Source organism: Plectropomus leopardus, chromosome 7 (assembly GCF_026936395.1).
Source record: "Plectropomus leopardus strain MGB_pleo_1.0 chromosome 7, ASM2693639v1, whole genome shotgun sequence".
NCBI lineage: Eukaryota > Metazoa > Chordata > Actinopteri > Perciformes > Serranidae > Plectropomus > Plectropomus leopardus.
Window position 1 is genome coordinate 23,272,473 of NC_142182.1, and position 17,842 is coordinate 23,290,314.

The 17,842-nt window shown below is 40.3% G+C and overlaps 2 protein-coding genes across 4 annotated transcripts; both read left to right on the forward strand.

The window, feature by feature from the left end:
* Positions 1-5: 5 nt before the first annotated feature.
* Positions 6-9,013, forward strand: LOC121950525 (patatin-like phospholipase domain-containing protein 2). Its single transcript, XM_042496552.2, has 9 exons — positions 6-344; positions 3,753-3,985; positions 5,087-5,152; positions 5,927-6,136; positions 7,355-7,415; positions 7,536-7,730; positions 7,890-8,031; positions 8,307-8,414; positions 8,609-9,013. The coding sequence occupies exons 1-9, from the start codon at positions 158-160 to the stop codon at positions 8,928-8,930; spliced, it is 1,524 nt and encodes a 507-aa protein (XP_042352486.2). The 5' UTR covers positions 6-157; the 3' UTR covers positions 8,931-9,013.
* A 1,587-nt stretch (positions 9,014-10,600) lies between these two features.
* On the forward strand, positions 10,601-17,273 carry LOC121950639 (patatin-like phospholipase domain-containing protein 2). 3 transcript variants are annotated; one of them, XM_088080240.1, is made up of 10 exons: positions 10,601-10,946; positions 12,242-12,474; positions 12,597-12,662; positions 14,523-14,732; positions 14,830-14,890; positions 15,001-15,204; positions 16,055-16,196; positions 16,338-16,415; positions 16,616-16,845; positions 17,016-17,273. In XM_088080240.1, exons 1-10 carry the CDS (start codon positions 10,742-10,744, stop codon positions 17,075-17,077), a joined length of 1,491 nt encoding a protein of 496 aa, XP_087936366.1. In that variant the 5' UTR covers positions 10,601-10,741; the 3' UTR covers positions 17,078-17,273. The 3 variants fall into 3 exon arrangements, with proteins under 3 accessions (XP_087936366.1, XP_042352643.2, XP_042352642.2); XM_042496709.2 differs by having other exon boundaries at positions 17,086-17,273; XM_042496708.2 differs by having other exon boundaries at positions 16,616-17,273.
* The last annotated feature ends 569 nt before the right edge of the window (positions 17,274-17,842 follow it).

Genomic DNA, 17,842 nt, shown 5'->3' on the forward strand with positions numbered 1-17,842 from the left:
ATTACAACAGTTTGTTATCTTCTCACCTTTGGATGTTGCCTGCAGGTGATGTGGAGGTGAAAGTTGGCCAACAGTGATCTCCATCATTTTGATTTTACATACCAGCAAGTTGAGATCTTCAGTAGTTAGTTGCTGTGGTAGAGTTGGACAAGAGAAGATGATTGATTTGAAGAAAGAGTGGAGTATTTCCTTTGCAGGATGCGGTTTTATGGGGATTTACTATGTTGGAGCCAGCAGCTGTATCCTTGAACGGTTCCCTCGCTTCGTACAAGATGCATCTAAAATCTATGGAGCTTCTGCAGGTGCTCTGATGGCTGCTGTTCTTACTATTGGAATCCCCTTAGGTGAGCTTTAGGACCAAACTTCTTTTAAAAATCTACCATTTAACGCTGCCTTGGTAATTAGCAAACGTAACGAGTTAAACTAAACTATATTCAAGATGTCATTTAAATCACTATATTTTATTGTATAATTCGGCACAGATTTAATGCAACAAACCGCTTTGTAGTTTGATAGATCTCCTATTTTAATGTCTGTCAACACCATGGGGAATATTTTCAAGATACATTTTGCAGCTAAGTTTGTTTTTCCTTAGATACTATGAGATATTGATTTTACAGTTGTACTTCAAGGTTACTCTGTCTCTTCATTAGACATTTCTGCTTGTACCCACATTTACCTCATTAGCCTTCTCATGGGTATATAAAAAATCTCAGCTGACGTTTTGATCTGTAGAATTGTTGCTGTGGTTGTATCTTATTTGGACACTTCAAAGTACAAGACCAACTAGAGACCATCCTGCCATAAGACTACTCCAGTAAGTGAGCCAGGGGCGTAAAATCTATGTGTGGGGGGGACAATTGCCCCTTCCATACTCCCTGCTCCCTCAACTTGTCGGGCCCTTGCTCATACCATGAACATCTTCGAACTTCGAACTACACACCTGTGAAGTTTTGTATCTGCATCCTGCACAAAGTCTGTTTGACTGCTCACTGTATGGACTGTATAAGATCATGGACGTAGCCAACATAACCATCACCCATTGGTTTGTGGACTGTCGTTTTGAAGCATCAGCATTTCGGCCATTGCCATCTTCTTTATTTAAAGCCTGTGGTAACCCTCTCCAATCAACCACCCAAACCGACCCTAACTTGGTATGATTTATTGCCACTGTGTGCATGTGTGTGTGTGTATTAGGAGTGATAGAGAAGACCAAGAGAAAGTTAATGGTGGACTATTGCACGCAATTTTTGTGTAAGTTATTAATGACTTGAACACCATGGCCACATCACCACGTGCTAATCGTAAGTGCCTTACTACAATTACCAGCCGAGGATGGCCGTCCACAATTTGTCTCAATTGTTCCTTTTCCTCATCAGACAGACAATTTAATTGCTTGAAGTTGGGGTCAATGACTGCACTCAGGACACTGGCCTCATCTGTGTTTGACACATGTCCCCTCCTTTAGTTTCCTTTAACACGGGGGTCTATAGACGAATCCGGCAACCAATTTGTGTGTTTTGCATCCAGTGGCGCCGTCATAACTGCGGTGGCAATTTACTGCTGCCTGCTGACAGTGACTTCCATAGATACAGTATTAAACAACAATGTTATAATGTTACAGTGTCAGCAGCATGGGTAGTTGGATTGACGGCGTAAGGCAGTGGCCCCCAGTTACTGATGAAGGTACTTCACATGACTGGTGTTCTTAAAGTTATTCTAATTTACACATAATCAAGTGATGAAGTGCTGTAATGTAACCCTACTAAAGTCACTAGCTAACGTGAGCTAGCACAATCAATAATGGGGTGCATTACTTTATTTACCGTTGCACGTGTTCTGTTTGTGATGCCAGCTAACGTTAAGTTGCCCTAGTTTGAGCAAATAACATTACAATTCACAATAAGGCCACAATTAGTTGACTGAGTTAGGTTAGTTTATTCTGTGAGACCACTGCAGCCCCTACACAACGTCATAGTCCCCAGGAAGCAGTGTTATCTTAGCTAACGTTATTTGTTTTATCATGTTAGGCTTGGCAGCTGCATGCTAGTCACTGTGAGATGAATAGAGACTGACTGTGAACAAAAACCTATCATGCTGCTGTTATTGGTAACAAATTCCTTTCTGTTAATATTTTCGCAAACATCTTGGTCAGAGGCACTGTTTGTGAAGTAAAGGCAGGTGTAGCCTATTTCACATTCAGTTTTTTTTTCCAAAGCTGAAGTTTGCCACTACTGTTGGAGCGACCGAGAACAGTCTGCAGAGGTTTTTCCTGACCTCCTAGACATCATTTTCAAAAGTAATGTTACTCAAAAAATAACGGTAAAAGTAGAAGATCGTACACTTTTCTGAACAGCTTGCATTTAAACGCACATGGGAAGGAGGGAGATGCCACCGCAGTAATGGTGACTTGTTTACTTCCGGTACTTTCCCGGATTCATCTATAGGAATTGACTTGCTTTTGGAGTCAGCTTCAAGTGGCCATTCACGAAACTGCAGTTTTTGGAACTTTTGCATCTGCTCTATTTTTCAGCCCTGGAGGTTTCCACTTTGTTAACAGACATATAGACATACAGATAGACAGATGTATAAACACCTGGCAAAGCACAAAAGTGCCTCTGTGGTGGTTCTAAGGTGAGCTAGCACAATCAATAATGGGGTGCATTACTTTATTTACCGTTGCACGTGTTCTGTTTGTGATGCCGGCTAACGTTAAGTTGCCCTAGTTTGAGCTAATAACATTACAATTCACAATAAAGCCTTAATTAGTTGACTGAGTTAGGTTAGTTTATTCTGTGAGACCACTGCAGCCCCTACACAACGTCATAGTCCCCAGGAAGCAGTGTTATCTTAGCTAACGTTATTTGTTTTACCATGTTAGGCTTGGCAGCTGCAAGCTAGTCACTGTGAGATGAATAGAGACTGACTGTGAACAAAAACCTATCATGCTGCTGTTATTGGTCCTTTCTGTTAATATTCTTGATCCACTTCTGGCAAACATCCTGGTCAGAGGCACTGTTTGTGAAGTAACGTGGGAAGGAGGGAGATGCCACCACAGTAATAGGGACTTGTTTACTTCCGGTACTTTCTCGGATTCCTCTATAGGAATTGACTTGCTTTTGGAGTCAGCTTCAAGTGGCCATTCACGAAATTGCAGTTTTTGGAACTTCTGCATCTGCTTCATTTTTCAGACCTGGAGGTTTCCACTTTGTTAACAGACATATAGACAGACAGAGAGACAGACACACAGACAGATATAGATATATAGATACAGATATAAACACCTGGCAAAGCACAAAAGTGCCTCTGTGGTGGTTCCTGCCACAGTAGGTGTCTCAGGAATACATTTTTCCATGATGACACACACACAAAGATTCACAAGGTAAAAGTAACCCTGATGTCACAGCTGGTAAAAAAAAATACCAAACTTTTGCACAGTTAAGAGTTTCCTTTCCCTAGGATGACCCTCCATCACCTTAAGGCACTTAAGGCACACCTGATATCAAAAGTTTTATTTGAACAATTTTGATCCGATATATGCACTTCTGTTTTTATGATTTCAAGATTAATTAGGATTTCTATTTTTAATGTGCATCAGCAGTCAAAATACCGTTTACAGCTGTTTTAACTTATAAACATGTAGACATTCCCGCAATAACTAATGTTAATAATATGAATTTTAAATATAGCTTTATTTCCATATCAGCTTTTCAACCATGCATGAGCTAAAGGTAATGTGTTCCTCTGTGCAGAGAAATGCTGTGCTGATTTGATGTTCATGGCCAAAGAGGGCAGGAAGCACAAACTGGGGCCCCTGCACCCGGCATACAACCTCATGCAGATCGTACAGGAGTCCCTGCAGAGATGCCTTCCAGAAGACGCCCACGTTCGAGCCTCTGGGAAGCTCTGTGTGTCCCTGACCAGAGTATCTGATGGGAAAAACCAACTAGTGTCAGAGTTTGACACCAGAGAGGAGCTTATTGAGGTATATTTCACAGTTTTGGAGTTAAGCTGACCCTTTTATTGAGGTGAGGAGACAGTTCTGTGTTTTAAATATCAACATGATTCAGTGCCAAAAGAAAAAGAGTAGATACGCCTAAGATTTCAAAAGGTTGACTACACAGATGTGAATTATAGAAAAGGGGGGGGATTCATGGGGGCTGTGCAGTTTTTCAGCAGAACTGGAGTGACTCTTCCAAGTTTGCTGTCATGTCTTATGTAACAGATTTCATCCTAATTTTCACTTCCTCCTTGAAAAAATGATTTAAAGGGGAACTACACCCATTTTTAAAAAATCATACATTTTATTCCAATGGTGTAAGACAGTCCAAAAATCAACATGAACAACTCTCTCCCAAATCCAAAACTTAGTGTTAAAATTCAAATTTGTGATGTCATAGGGTATAAAGTGTAGAGCTGCTCTGTTGACAGTTAATGGTGAAAGATGATCTTGGTAACACTGAGAGAACCCCGGGGAATGATTTAAGTATATGGGTACTTACAAAAAATCTACTAAATCTTGGTGTCAGTCACATTGAAGTTAATGGGGTGAGCACATTAAATCCCACTGTAACTCATCCTATCTTTGTTGTTCCACTTCTGACTGAAAAATCCTATTACCAGTTAAAAAACATTATGTGAGGCTTACTAATATTTTTTTATTTAAATGTGCCTCATTTGTTTTCCTTGTTATTTGTCACCTAACAGATCACAGCTCTGTGTGTCATTATGGGAGAAGAATGGGATCACCATCTCTTCATTTCTGTGGAGAAAACAGTTTATTTGGACACATTTTGTGGATCCACAAAATCAGGCTCCCATTCATTGTCTACAGAGCAGGTCCAGACTTTATACTTAATTACATCACACGTTTGAGACCTGCTGCTCTGTCTTCTGGCTGTGAGAGACAGAGAGAGAGTAGCTCATGTTCACAAATATTGATTGAACTTTCTAAAGCCAAGGAAATAACATATTGGAATCATTAAATTATGTGGTGTTCCCCTTTAAACTCGTATTTGCCCTTGACAAAGGGTTTGACTGTGCAGGGAGTTTGTGTAACTGTAAATAATTTGTCCTCCTTTTCCAGGCCCTCGTGTGCAGCTGTTTCGTCCCTTTTTACTGTGGGGTTATTCCGCCTACTTACCGTGGAGTGGTGAGTGAACCAGCAAGCTAGGATACGCAAATTGTCTCTTATGTATGGATGTTTATGGGGAAGCACTTGTTTAGTAATTGTAAAGTTTACCTTGAAATCGCAACTAGACTGAGTTCAGGAGGCAGGCACTGAATGACTGCAGCCTCTCTGTGCTTAAATTAAAATGAAATTTAAGTAAGATATTAAGTGCTTTTGCATCAGATTTGATTCATCTGTTCCCCAACCTTATATTCTCCTCATTGTGGACCTTAGTTTTGGTGTAATAATCATACCCTCTTACCAGAGTGTACAACTCAGAAACCTTCAAACTGCTCTCAAAATTCAAATTCTGGCAAACAGGGGGAAGTTAAGGCGGGTATGTACATTACCACAGTGAGATTTTATGATAAACACAACACATATAATTTAATTAGATTTCAAAACATTGTAACTTTCAATTAAACTGAGTGACCAGAAAAATATAAACACTTGTGCATTTTGATGTAATGCAATTATAAACATTAAAAAGAAACATTTAACCACTAACTGAAGCTTACAAAATATAAAGAGCCGAATCAGCAGCTCTTTGTGTCACATAGATTCATTTGTACATGATTGTGGCTGCATTCTGATACACAGGGGTTGATCCTATAGTTATTTTATTTTCATTAAATCAGTCCACAATATCTTAGACAGTGCTCAGTATTCTAAGTATTTTAGAGCATGATTATGACATAATGGCCCTGAGTTAAATGCCTTTCTACCCACTGATCTACGCCCTCTTTTTCCACTCAGCATTATGTGGACGGTGCTGTCAGTGACAACCTGCCTCAGTGTCACCAGAGAAACACTGTCACGTTCTCCGCGTACGCCGGTGAGAGCGATCTGTGCCCTCGAGGGAGCAGGCTCAACTTCTACGAGGTGCGCTTCAACAATGTCAGCATCCAGGTCAACTCAGAGAACATGTACAGAGTGACCAGCACCTTCTTCCCCCCGCCGCCTCAGGTGAGACACAGAGGGTCCATGTTTCAGAACTGTGTGCAGCAGATAGATGCAATTTATTTCAAAAAGTATGAAGTATAGTATTGATATGAATGAATACAGTGCTGATGTTTATACTGAACAAAACTTTAAATGCAGCACTTTTGTTTTTGCTCCTTTTTTCCCACAGATTTTAGTTAAAGATCTAAGACTTTATTATGCTTTCAATAGATATATTTCTCTCAAACTTTGCTCGCAAATTTGTTAAAATCCACATTATTGAGCACTAACTAAAAAAATGTCTTACTGCTTGATGGACGCAAAGACACGAAATAGGCGTACGCCGTGTGAAACGCTCGCATAGCATTCAGTGCGAACACACCATTAAAGTATCTGATATTTACTATACTAAAGTATCAAAAATAATTGTATCATATTAAATGCACTAAAGTATTGAAAGTAAAAGTACAAGTAAATGCTAGTAATAAATAGCAAGGGGTCAGAATTTTGAGTTATGAAATTTATTTCTTCACTATTTCTTCTACCTTGAAAATGGAGCATACATTTTTTTTGCAGCTTTAAAAAAATAAAATCCATTTTTTCTTTCCCCCCTATTCGTCAATCTTCCATCCATCCCCGCCTCCCTTCCTCAGTTTCTTCCCTATTTTGTAATAAATAACTAAAATGCTTAAGGGATATGTAGTGAAGGACAAGTATACATGTAATTTAGGAAATGTAGTGGAGTAAAAGTGAAAGTTGTCAGAAAAATAAAAATTTAATTTGAAGTGCAGATACTCCCAAAAAATGTAAGTACTGTAACTAAGCATCACACCACTGGTTCTCATTCAGCACCCAGCTTCCTCTGGACTCTTGTTCCGGTTTAATTGTTGTTATCGACTGTGTCTCTGTAATAACTTCACTTATTGCTGTTTTTACCTACTAATGTTAGAGTAAGCATTTGTTGATGCAGGAGCCGCCGTTACTGTTCTGCCAGCAGCAGCCTGTATTCTACGTCATTAACTTCAACGCAGTCCCTGATTGGCTGTTTACGCGGTGCGGGTCCCTGATTGGCCGAAACGGCTGGTAATTTCTGTAAAGTGTTTGGGGTGACATAAAGTCCAGACTGGTACAGAGAGTGAAACATGTAAAGCTCAAGTCATCAGGATGGTCTCACCAGGCTAACAGCACAGTGCCACTGACAGGCTGACTGCAGCTCACTAAGCACCTTTTGGATTTTTACAGGCAATGGCTGAAATCTGCCATAATGGCTACATAGATGCTCTCCGCTTCCTGCAAGAGAACAGTAAGGACATAATTACTATTAAATAATCATGTCAATGAAAGGTGGGGAAAATGACTTTTTTTGTGCTACTACTATTACTTCTTGTTGCAAAAACCATTTCAATTTAAATGCCCATCACAGATCTGATCAGCACTGAGTCTCCCACAAGGAGTCTGGAGACAGACGCACCAAAACCTGCTTGTTGTGAGCTGAAGGTGACGGAGCTGGCTGAGTCCCATGACAACACACAACACAGTGAACTGATACCACCTCAGGATCAGCACTCATGGCTGGATCCACAGCTCATACAACATCTCCCAGTTAACATCAAAAAGGGTAAGGACATGGTCATCAGATGATCAGCAGGGGAAGCCTCCAGGGAAACAGTACAGGACTGTGATTCACACTGAAGAAGCAAAAGTATATCGCTGTGCCAGTACCTTAAGTGTAATGCTACAAAACTAAAAAATATTTGTTTTTCCCTGATTGTGTCAGCGCTGTGTGAGGCCTGTAGAGAGACGCCTTCAGCTGGTGGTCTGTTGTCCCATGTGACCGGTTACCTGCCAAAGAAGGTGACGTCTTACCTGCAGATCCCCCGTACTCTGCCTGTGGAGTCGACCTACTCTGTAGCAAGGAGGTACTGTGTATTAGCCTGTGTTCAACTTGTTACAATACCACATCTAAATGATTTCTAATATGCTTGGATCTACTTTAGAATCATAGCATCTCTTTCTTTCTTCTTCGTTCTTAGAAATACATGTCTGTTTTTGTCCATTTTTCACAATGAGAACTTCCATTCTTGATAAGAATTCTTAACGAATGTTTGCAGCTTTCACTCAAGTCAAATTTTAAGGTTTGTAACAGATTATTTTCACCATTGTGGTAGTGCTGATTCTGAATGTTCGTTTTTAGACTTGTGGGCTGGATTCCAGATGTACCACGGGAAATGAGCTGGCTCTACGACATGGCGGGAGACATTTACAAACAGGCTTGGAAGGACAAAAGGGAGGACTATGACAGGTGTGCAGTGTCACATGTTTGTAAATGTGCAGAACATGCAAATTGAGTGTCTTGAAAACCGTTATGCTTGGTTGTGCCTGTACTTTGAGCTGAATGCTCACATTTTTGTTAACTTCAGAGTTATACAAGTGGAAACTCTGGTGGAGCACTCACCTCTCTTTTAAGACAAATCCTTGTCTCAACACTTTTTCCAGTGAGTCTTCACTGCGCAGATCTACAAGCCTGCCATCAGGCCTGAACCTGTTGGACCAGAGAGAAGAGGACATAGACGCTCTCCCAAGGACTCCGGGAACCACTCTCACCTCCAGTTTTATCCTCCCCTGGAACACACATGGGGACCACATGCCTCTGACTCCGCCCCCTACACCCACCGTCAGCCCCACCTCTGGGTTTGGTGAAGCTGCCACAGAGTCACCCAAGAATGCAGGTGGAGGCTGGGGTTTGGGCAGAGCGGTGGACTGGATTCGAAATATTGCATCCGAGCAAACTTCAGATGTCAAGAAAACGGACAATTAAGTTTTCGGCATTCAAGTAAATCTATTTAATATTGCACTGAAAGAGGAGAAAGTGAAAATGTTGAATAAATGAATGCAAAAGGATTCAGTGTTTTGTGTTGTAACTATCAAGAAAATATCAGTGGGTTACTATAAATTATAAATAAATAAATTAATATAAATTATTATTATAAATCTATCAGATACAGTAAGCAACTGTCCAGTAGTACTCGCTGTACTACCTTTCTTGAGATAAGCATACATCTATGTTCTGCCCCCTCTTCTAGTGCTCTTACGTTTGTCTTTTGGAAAAGCTGTTAATGTTCCTTAAGTTTTATGAACTTAGCTTCACTAATCCACAGCTATATATTAACAATGACTCACAGTACCATTGCAACTTCTAAAGGTGATGATGGGCGGCTGTGGCTCAGAGGTAGAGTGGGTCATCCTCTAATTGGAAGGTCAGCGGTTCAATCCCCGCTCCTCTAGGCAACATGTCGAAGTATCCGAAACCCAAATTGCTCCTGATGCCGCGTCATCGGAGTGTGAGTGCATGTGAATGATTACTGAGTAGCAGGTGGCACCTTGTACAGTGTGTGCATGTGTGTGTGAATGGGTGAATGTGGCATGTCCTGTGAAAGTGCTTTGAGTGGTCAATAAAACTAGAAAAGCGCTATACAAGTACAGTCCATTTACCATAATATGCCAGCTTCTTCTGACGCCGAGAATGTAGACGAGACGAATGTATTGATCTAAAGGAGTTGTACGGTACATCCAGAACATTGAATGGTAGCAAAGTAGAATAATGGCAGAGCAGAGTATGAAGTCACACGTCTCTGTTCATAGTTGTGGACGGTCCAGCTGACATGCATGTTAGTGCATTTGACTCCCTGAGAGCGAGTCCCACTAACCAGCTCACTGCTGCCGCTCTGTTTTGTGCAGCACTGATATCAGGATAACAGCGTCACGGATACATAGGATTCACCCGCTGGTTTAGCCCCAGATATCAACATAAGTGTGTCAACATGGCGCAACAGCATGGAGGCAGAGCCAGTGTTTGCTGCAACTTATTATTGACTTTCACTGTTTTTTTCTTGTAGGGGAAACATATTTTGGTTTCCTTTATGTATGGAAGTGCGTAATGAAAATGACAAAGGAAATCTGAATTTTAAAGGTTATATATGACCATTTGGATTTCAATTACTCACTCTATGTTATGTTCATTTATTGATTTTTAATTATATATTTACTGACTAGATATACTGATTTTATGATGCACTGTTCTCAGTTTGTCTGTAAGGCTATCCCAAAATCATTCAACCAAAAAAAAGCAGTAGGATCTATGAATGTAATAATCCATTTATGGATTAATGGCTGGAAACTCTTAAAGAATCCCTTTTTACATAGTTACTTGCTTCATTTATAGTTTGCAGAATCTGTACTTAGTTTTTACTTTGTATGATGATGTACAGTACAGGTCAAAATCGGGAAGGTACAAGTAGAAAACCTACTCTGAATGAGACTGTTGTCCCCCTGCTCCTTGTTTTCCCTCCTGTTCTCCACACAGTTATGGAAGCAGTATCACATGTCATGCAGCTGGCCCAATTACCCTTAGTATGTGAAGTGAGTAGCTTGTTTTGGAACATGTGACGTTTGAGCCTAGTAAGTTGTGCAACACCACACCATGGCCAAATGAAGCACTGCCCAGTTCACCTGAGAATGTAGCGCAGATAAGACAGTGTTTACATGTTAATGGAAATTGAAGGGAATCCAAATGCACATCCGAACTCTGATAGATGATTGAGGAGACTACAGAGGTGTGGTTTTGAGTTGATGGAAACCTCAGAGAAGATGTCTAACTGGGACAAGGAGTGGAACATATCTTTTGCAGGCTGTGGGTTCAGGAGTATTTACTATCTGGGGGCTTTGAGCTGTATCCTGGAGCGGGTCCCATGGCTGGTTCACGGAGCTGCTAAGATTGGTGGAGCTTCGTCTGGTTGTTTGGTGGCTGCAGCTCTAACTGTTGGGATTCCCATTGGTGAGTTAATGGTGCACTGCAGATAAGTGGCTGACTGAAATCATCATGGTCTGTCATTTTATTGGGTATTTTATATGAGGATCTTTTGGGTGACAATTGTTGTGTCACAATAATGAACTAATGCTTTGAGATTACAAATGATTTTCCAGTACACCACTCTCCCATGTAATCAAATCACTTTCCCTCTCCTTTTTATACATCTATGTTTAAAATCAACAAAATGTGACCTCATCTTTCAAAGTAAATATACACCATGTCCACCTCCTCAAAGGTTAAGCAATGTATGTTTTGTTTTCTTACACTCCTTACACTTACGTCTGACACGTTACTGCAAGTTTTCATTCTGTAGTAACTGAAGTGTTTGGCCCTTCAGAGAGATGTGTTATCTCAGAGCACAACAGCATTGTACTTGGAGGGTTCACTGACACACAGAGTTCATGCAATAATGAGAGCAAATTCCAGAGTGACAAAGAGTTCAAATTCAAGGGAGGCCATACAAGGGGAAACACCCATCACTTACTCTCTGTCTCTCTCTCTGCTTTCTTCTCTTATTCACTTACACATAATAATAAAAATAAAACACACACAGTAACACAGTAACAAAAAAATAGTGTGTATGTTATTTACCATGTATTTTGAAAATCCAAAAATAACCTTAAATCCTCAGTAGAAATGATGAAATGACTCACGGCAATAAAACAACGACAAGTAAAGAATTAAAATAATGTACCAATTAGGGACCTTATTAAAAATGTCAGTGTATATACGACACATAACCAGAAAAATGACATAAAGATATGCTGACAACATATAGTGTAATGAGACCTAAAATAGCTCAAGATGTCACACTTAAAAATGCTTAAAAATGTCCTAAAATAAGTAATAAGTAGGGTCAAGCACCAAAGTGAGCTCAAACTGGACTGGTGTTGGGTGGAAGTGACCTCTGTCTGCCGTCTGGGGGTAAGTCACTGAGTTGGTTTGTAGTGTGTGTCTGTGTGTGTGTGTGTTATCTGAGGCTTGTATTCCTTTCATTCCAGTCAGTTGCTGTATAAGAAACAAATCTGCAAAATAGTGCCTCACATAGACATTCATTTGCTACATTACTCAGAATACATTTTACAGCTCCAAGAGAAGGCACTCAGTGAGTCAGGGTACAACTTTGGCTTTTTCAATACATAGCTGAAGAAAATATGAAGGGATAGCTTAACTAACCATGACATTAATTCTGACACTTGTTTATCTTTACTGCATAATAAATACACCAATCTGTGATTGTGCTTCTTTCTCCTCCTCAGAGCAGTTCTGTGTTGATGTTTTGGCTGTGGCGAAAGAAGCTAGAAAACACACTCTGGGAGTTTTCCACCCGACATTCAGTCTGCTGCGGACGGTACAGGACTCCCTGCTGGAGAAGCTCCCAGCAGACGCCCACATTCGGGCGTCTGGGAGGCTCTGTGTGTCTCTTACCAGACTGGCTGATGGGAAGAATGTTTTGGTGTCAGAGTTTGACAGCAGAGAGGAGCTAATTCAGGTAGAATAGAGGAGAATCAGAGGGACTGAAGTGCTATGTAACCTTGTCTGATTTGACTGCATCTATTCTGATATAATTCTAATATATATGAGGTTTTGTTTTGTGTTGTTATACCATTGCAGGTTCTGATGTGCAGCTGCTTTTTTCCTATTTACTGTGGTTTCAGCCCACCTTCATACCGTGGAGTGGTGAGTACAATCAAATTTAGCTATGTTTTTGTGAGAGGACTAAAAGAAAATGGCTATACAATATGGTTTAACGATGTTCTTTACTTTTAAGCCCCTATAATGAGACAGTAAAAAAAAACTGAGTTTGGATTTCTGGCACAATTTTAGGGAGGAGAGGAAAAGGGGTTTTCTGGGCCCATTGGGCTTTGGTTATTTTTCTCCTGTAACAGCTGCAATAGGGACTGATAATCTTAATTTTAAACATAATTTACTGTCATATAAAGTTGAAGTTGAAAGAGCTGGGTGGTTTTCTTTACAGCTACCATTCTGCATCCATGCTCAACAGCCATACAGGGAGACCATCGATATAGAAACAGTTTTTTAAATGACTGTTGTAATGGCTGTACATTTTAGGACCCACTATATAGTCTAAAACAAGTGGACAGAGTTTATGTGAAGAAAAAAAGGAGTCAAAAAACAGTGCACAGAGAAAACTCTTAAATGTTTCACAGTTGGCCTGGGCAGAGCACCATGGTTGATATCCATCAGAGAGAATGCAGGTGCTTTGATGACAGGCGAGCAGCAGGTGTGCAGGTCTGAGTGGCAGCAGGAGACTGTGAGGCCACACGCAGCTCCACACAACAACACACGAGAGAGACAGACAGGAACATACAAACACAAAGGGGGAGAATAATGGGAAAATGGAGACTAGGACCCCGACACCGACAGTAAACTAAGTAGACCGGAATGTCCAGAGAGTCCACAAGTCCACAGTCCAGAGTCCTCAAACCAACTGGTGAGGTCACAGTTGCTATGTCCATTTTTTATACAGTTTATGGTACAAGCCCAAGCTCACCTGACTGTATAAAGTCACAGCTAAATGTTCACGCTCCCTCTTTAAGAGTTGTAGAAGGTACTCTGGGTAAGGAAATCATTAATTGAAGTTGAATACAAAGTTAAGGGGGAAACCACACCAAGACAGCTACTTATTATGTCAAAATAATATCTTGAATGCACTGAACAAACACGTCTTCACCATGCATGAATGGTAATCCATTTCCACTGCATCATACATGCCTCCTATGGACGAATCTGGCGAAGTACCAGAAATAACCAGGTGGCTTTACTGCAGTGGCATCTCCCTCACTCCCCATCTGTTTGAATGCAAGCTGTACTGAGAAGTATACAATTTTCTGCTTTTACCGTTACTGTTTTTGTAACGTTACATTTGAAAACGATGTCTAGGAGTTGGGGAAGAACCTTTGCAGCTCTCAGCTGCTCTAACAGTAATGGCAAACGTCAACTTTAGAAAAAAAAAAGTAAATGTGAAATACGCATGCCTTTACTTGTGCCGATGTCTGAGAGCGTACAGACTGCATAGATTCCCTGCAAAGGACCAACATGTTTCCAGAAGTGGGTCAAAAATGTTAACAAAAAGGACTAAATTATAAAACAACACAAAATCGTATATTTTTATTTTTTCTTCCAAATGTAACAAGTTAGTAATGATTAAATTCAACTCTTTAGTAACTGACTGTGCTAGCTAACGTTAGCTAGTACAGCACATTACAGCGCCTCACAACTTCATTCTATGTAAATCTGAATAATTTCATATAATGAATGTTCATCTGTAACTGGGGGCCACTGACTAACTTACACAATCATATACCCATGCTGCTGTCGCTATAACCTTATAACGTTATTGTTTAATACTGTATCTACCACTGTCAATGTCAGCGGGCAGGAGCCAAGTGCCACCGCAGTAATGGCGGTGCAACAAGGTGGTGGAACACACAAATTGGTCGTCGGATTAAAGCCACACGTACATGCATTTAGCAGAGAGCTTGACTGTCATCTACTTTTATATCTCTTTCTCTTCAGCTCTATATGGATGGAGCCCTGAGCAACAACATGCCTCTATTTGAGCACAGGAACACCATCACTATGGCCCCTTTCTCCGGCGAGAGTGACATCTGCCCCAGAGAGGGTACATTCAACTTCCTCGAGGTGCACTACGGCAACGTTAGCATCAAGGTCAACACTAGCAATGTGCATCGGGTTTGTACGTCCTTCCTCCCTCCCAGACTGGAGGTGGGTGCTTTTTCTTTAACACAGTGGAGTTTAGACAAATGAAATGTGTGAGAAGATCAAACAAGCCTTAATGATTTTACACTGTTGTTTTTAACAGGAGCTGGCTGAAATCTGTCACAACGGCTACATGGATGCTCTTCGTTTTCTGAGAGAAAGAGGTGAGCTCCTTCATCTTCCTCCTCCTCGTGACTGAGTCTTTGATTTTTCTGGTTCACACCATGTATGTTATAACAACTAATACATGATATTAGTCTATTGTGTGTTATAGATCTGCTTGGGCCACAGTGTCTTTCCTCCAGTGTGATGGCGGAAACAGACGCAGTCAAACCTGCTTGTTGTGAGACGAGGAGGGAAGTGGCTCAAGCTGAAGAGTCCAGAAAGACACTGTTGAATGGACATAATCCTCATCAGGAAGATCACTGGTGGCTGAGCCTGAAAGTCATAGAGAACCTCCCAGTTAGCTTTAAGAAAGGTAAGGAGGGCAGGTGTCAGCAGGTCACAGGTTTGTGAGTCAAAGGGAGGGTTTAGCTGGCATCCAAAAGGGTCTGCGATGGCTGTGGTTTAGGAGGTAGAGGGGGTCATCCACTCATTGGAAAATCAGTGAATTGATCCGCGGCTCCTTCTCAGGCACCTTACTGAACCCCAAATTGTGTGAGTGCATGTAAATGGCTAACCGAGTATCATGTGGCACCTTGTATGGTAGCCTCTGACACTGCTCTAGGAATGTGTGTTTGAATGTGGCATTTATTTAAAAGTGCTTTGAGTTGTCTGAAGACTAAAAGGTGCTATACAAGTGCAAGTCCATTTACGAATTAATTGTAAGGTTTTGGTTTATAAGAAGCAAACTTGTTATGAAGGATCAAAATTAAAATGTATTAGAAAAAAATAAATAGCAAGGGAAATTTTATTAGCTAGCAGATGAAACCCAGAAAATAAAAAAAAAACCTGTCACCGTAGCACGGGGAGTGTATGCAGATGAACAGTGGCTTCCCTCCATGTCGGTAGGAAATCCCCAGCCGTGCTGTGAGCAAAAATTAGCCAGAAGACGGGAAATGCTACATTTCAGACAAACAGCGTTCATCTGCACACATGCCTATTCTGCCATGACACAGACCTAGTTGAAAATTGGAAAAGTGTCTCTTTTTGGAATATTTTATTGTTTCATGTAAAGATTGTTAGATTATATATGTTAAAGATTTAACATTAACGTGTGGTGAATTAATTGAATGTAGATCGAGCACAAACTCTACATCTACCACAGACAATGTTACTAAAATGACAGACACTTGTGTGTGTTTGTGTGTGTGTTGTGTGTTTTTTAGTGCTGTGTGAGGCTTGCAGGGATAGTCATAGTGATGACACTCGATGGTCTCAGCTCACTGAGTTCCTTCCAGTGAAAGTGGTTTTATGTCTGCTGACCCTCGTCATGCTGCCCATTGAGCTGAGCTTCATACTCATTAAAAGGTAAAGAGTTTTGATGATGCAAACAGAATTTAGGCAGTCGAGCATGCAATTCACAGTCACTTAATGTCTTTTCTCAAATTGTTAAGCCTCACTTTGATTTTTTTCTAAACTTATTCTACATTGGTCTTTTATTTACAACAGCATGATATTATCCATGTTGAAGCTGACTGCAGATCTCTGCAGGCGGACGTGGAGCAGCAGAGACGAGGACTCCAACAGGTGGGTGCAATTAAAAATTCTGAATTTGAATTTTCTTTTTTTTAGTTTTTAGTTTATCAATTTTAATCTGAATTACTGGGTTAGGATTACAAATTGCCTTTGCCAAACTAACAACAATTAATAAATAGATGATTTCATTGCAAAACCTTGACTTATGAAGATTATCATGTTTGTTTTGGGGTTTCTTTTGTATTTCCCAGTACATTTTCAGAGGAGCACAGCAGCAGCAGCTCAGACCTAAGAAGCCAGACAAGAGGAGACAAAAACATTCAACCCTTGACCTCAACAGTCCCCCCAATTTCCAACAAAATTCTTCACTGGGACAACAACGGTAACCTGGAGCTCTCTCTCGCATCCACCTTCTCAGTTCCATCCAGCTTCTCTGCCTCCAGTAAACCTGCGTACAGCAAGGTGACTTTAAATCACAGAGGTAAACAGACACTTCATCAAACATCAACAAGGCAGAGAAAGGGCTGTTTAGATTTGCAAATATAAAACCTTTAGATGAATGCGATGCATATGTATCACTTTTGTTAGATCCTATAGAAATAACAGAACCTAACTGATATTTATTTATGATCTCTTAACACTTTTGTGTAGAAGAAGAAATGCACGTTTGGATTTGTCTTTTGAATCTTCTGCTACATTATGAACCATCCTGACCTCCCAGGTTGTCTGCTGCTGCAATCTTTAGGTCCTTCAAACCAAGGCTGAAGACTTTTCCTTTTGCTGCTGTAACCTTTATACCTTAATATAACCTTATGCTATTTCAGCTTGTTTTAATTCTGTATTCTCTTCCTCTTTAATGACTGTTTGATATTGTATTTAAATGTCCATTTTAAATGTGTTTCCTTTGAACTTTGTCTCCGGGTTTTTCATGTTTAATGTAGAGTTCTCTGAATTGCCTTGTTGCTGAAATGTGCTATGTAACTAACCATACCTTCATCCTCTCACCTTATTGAGGATCAAAAGCAGACAAATCCTTAATTATTCCTTTTAAGTGCATTTAAAATAACTCCAGCCCTGTGACAGTAGAGTGAGTATATAATAGCTACCTTAAATTTAAAGATTAGGCTGAAATTAAATCTTGTAAATGTACATTATAAACCAATCAATGAAGAAGTGTCTATTTAAAGGTCCAGTGTGTTGGATCTAGGGGAATGTATATTGACAAAAGTGGTATATAATTTTCATAAGTATGTTTTTAATTAGTTTACAATCACCTGAAAATAAGAATTGTTGTGTTTGTGTTATCTCAGTAACTGCCACTAAATCCAACAAACTGGACCTTGAAGATATATTAAAGTTAGGTAGATTTGTCATAAGATGTTATGTACTCATGTCAGCCTCTCTTTTATGTTGGAATTTACTTTGTACTGTTAAATTCCCTAATATTTTCCCTAGAAAAAGGAAAACCTCAGTTATTC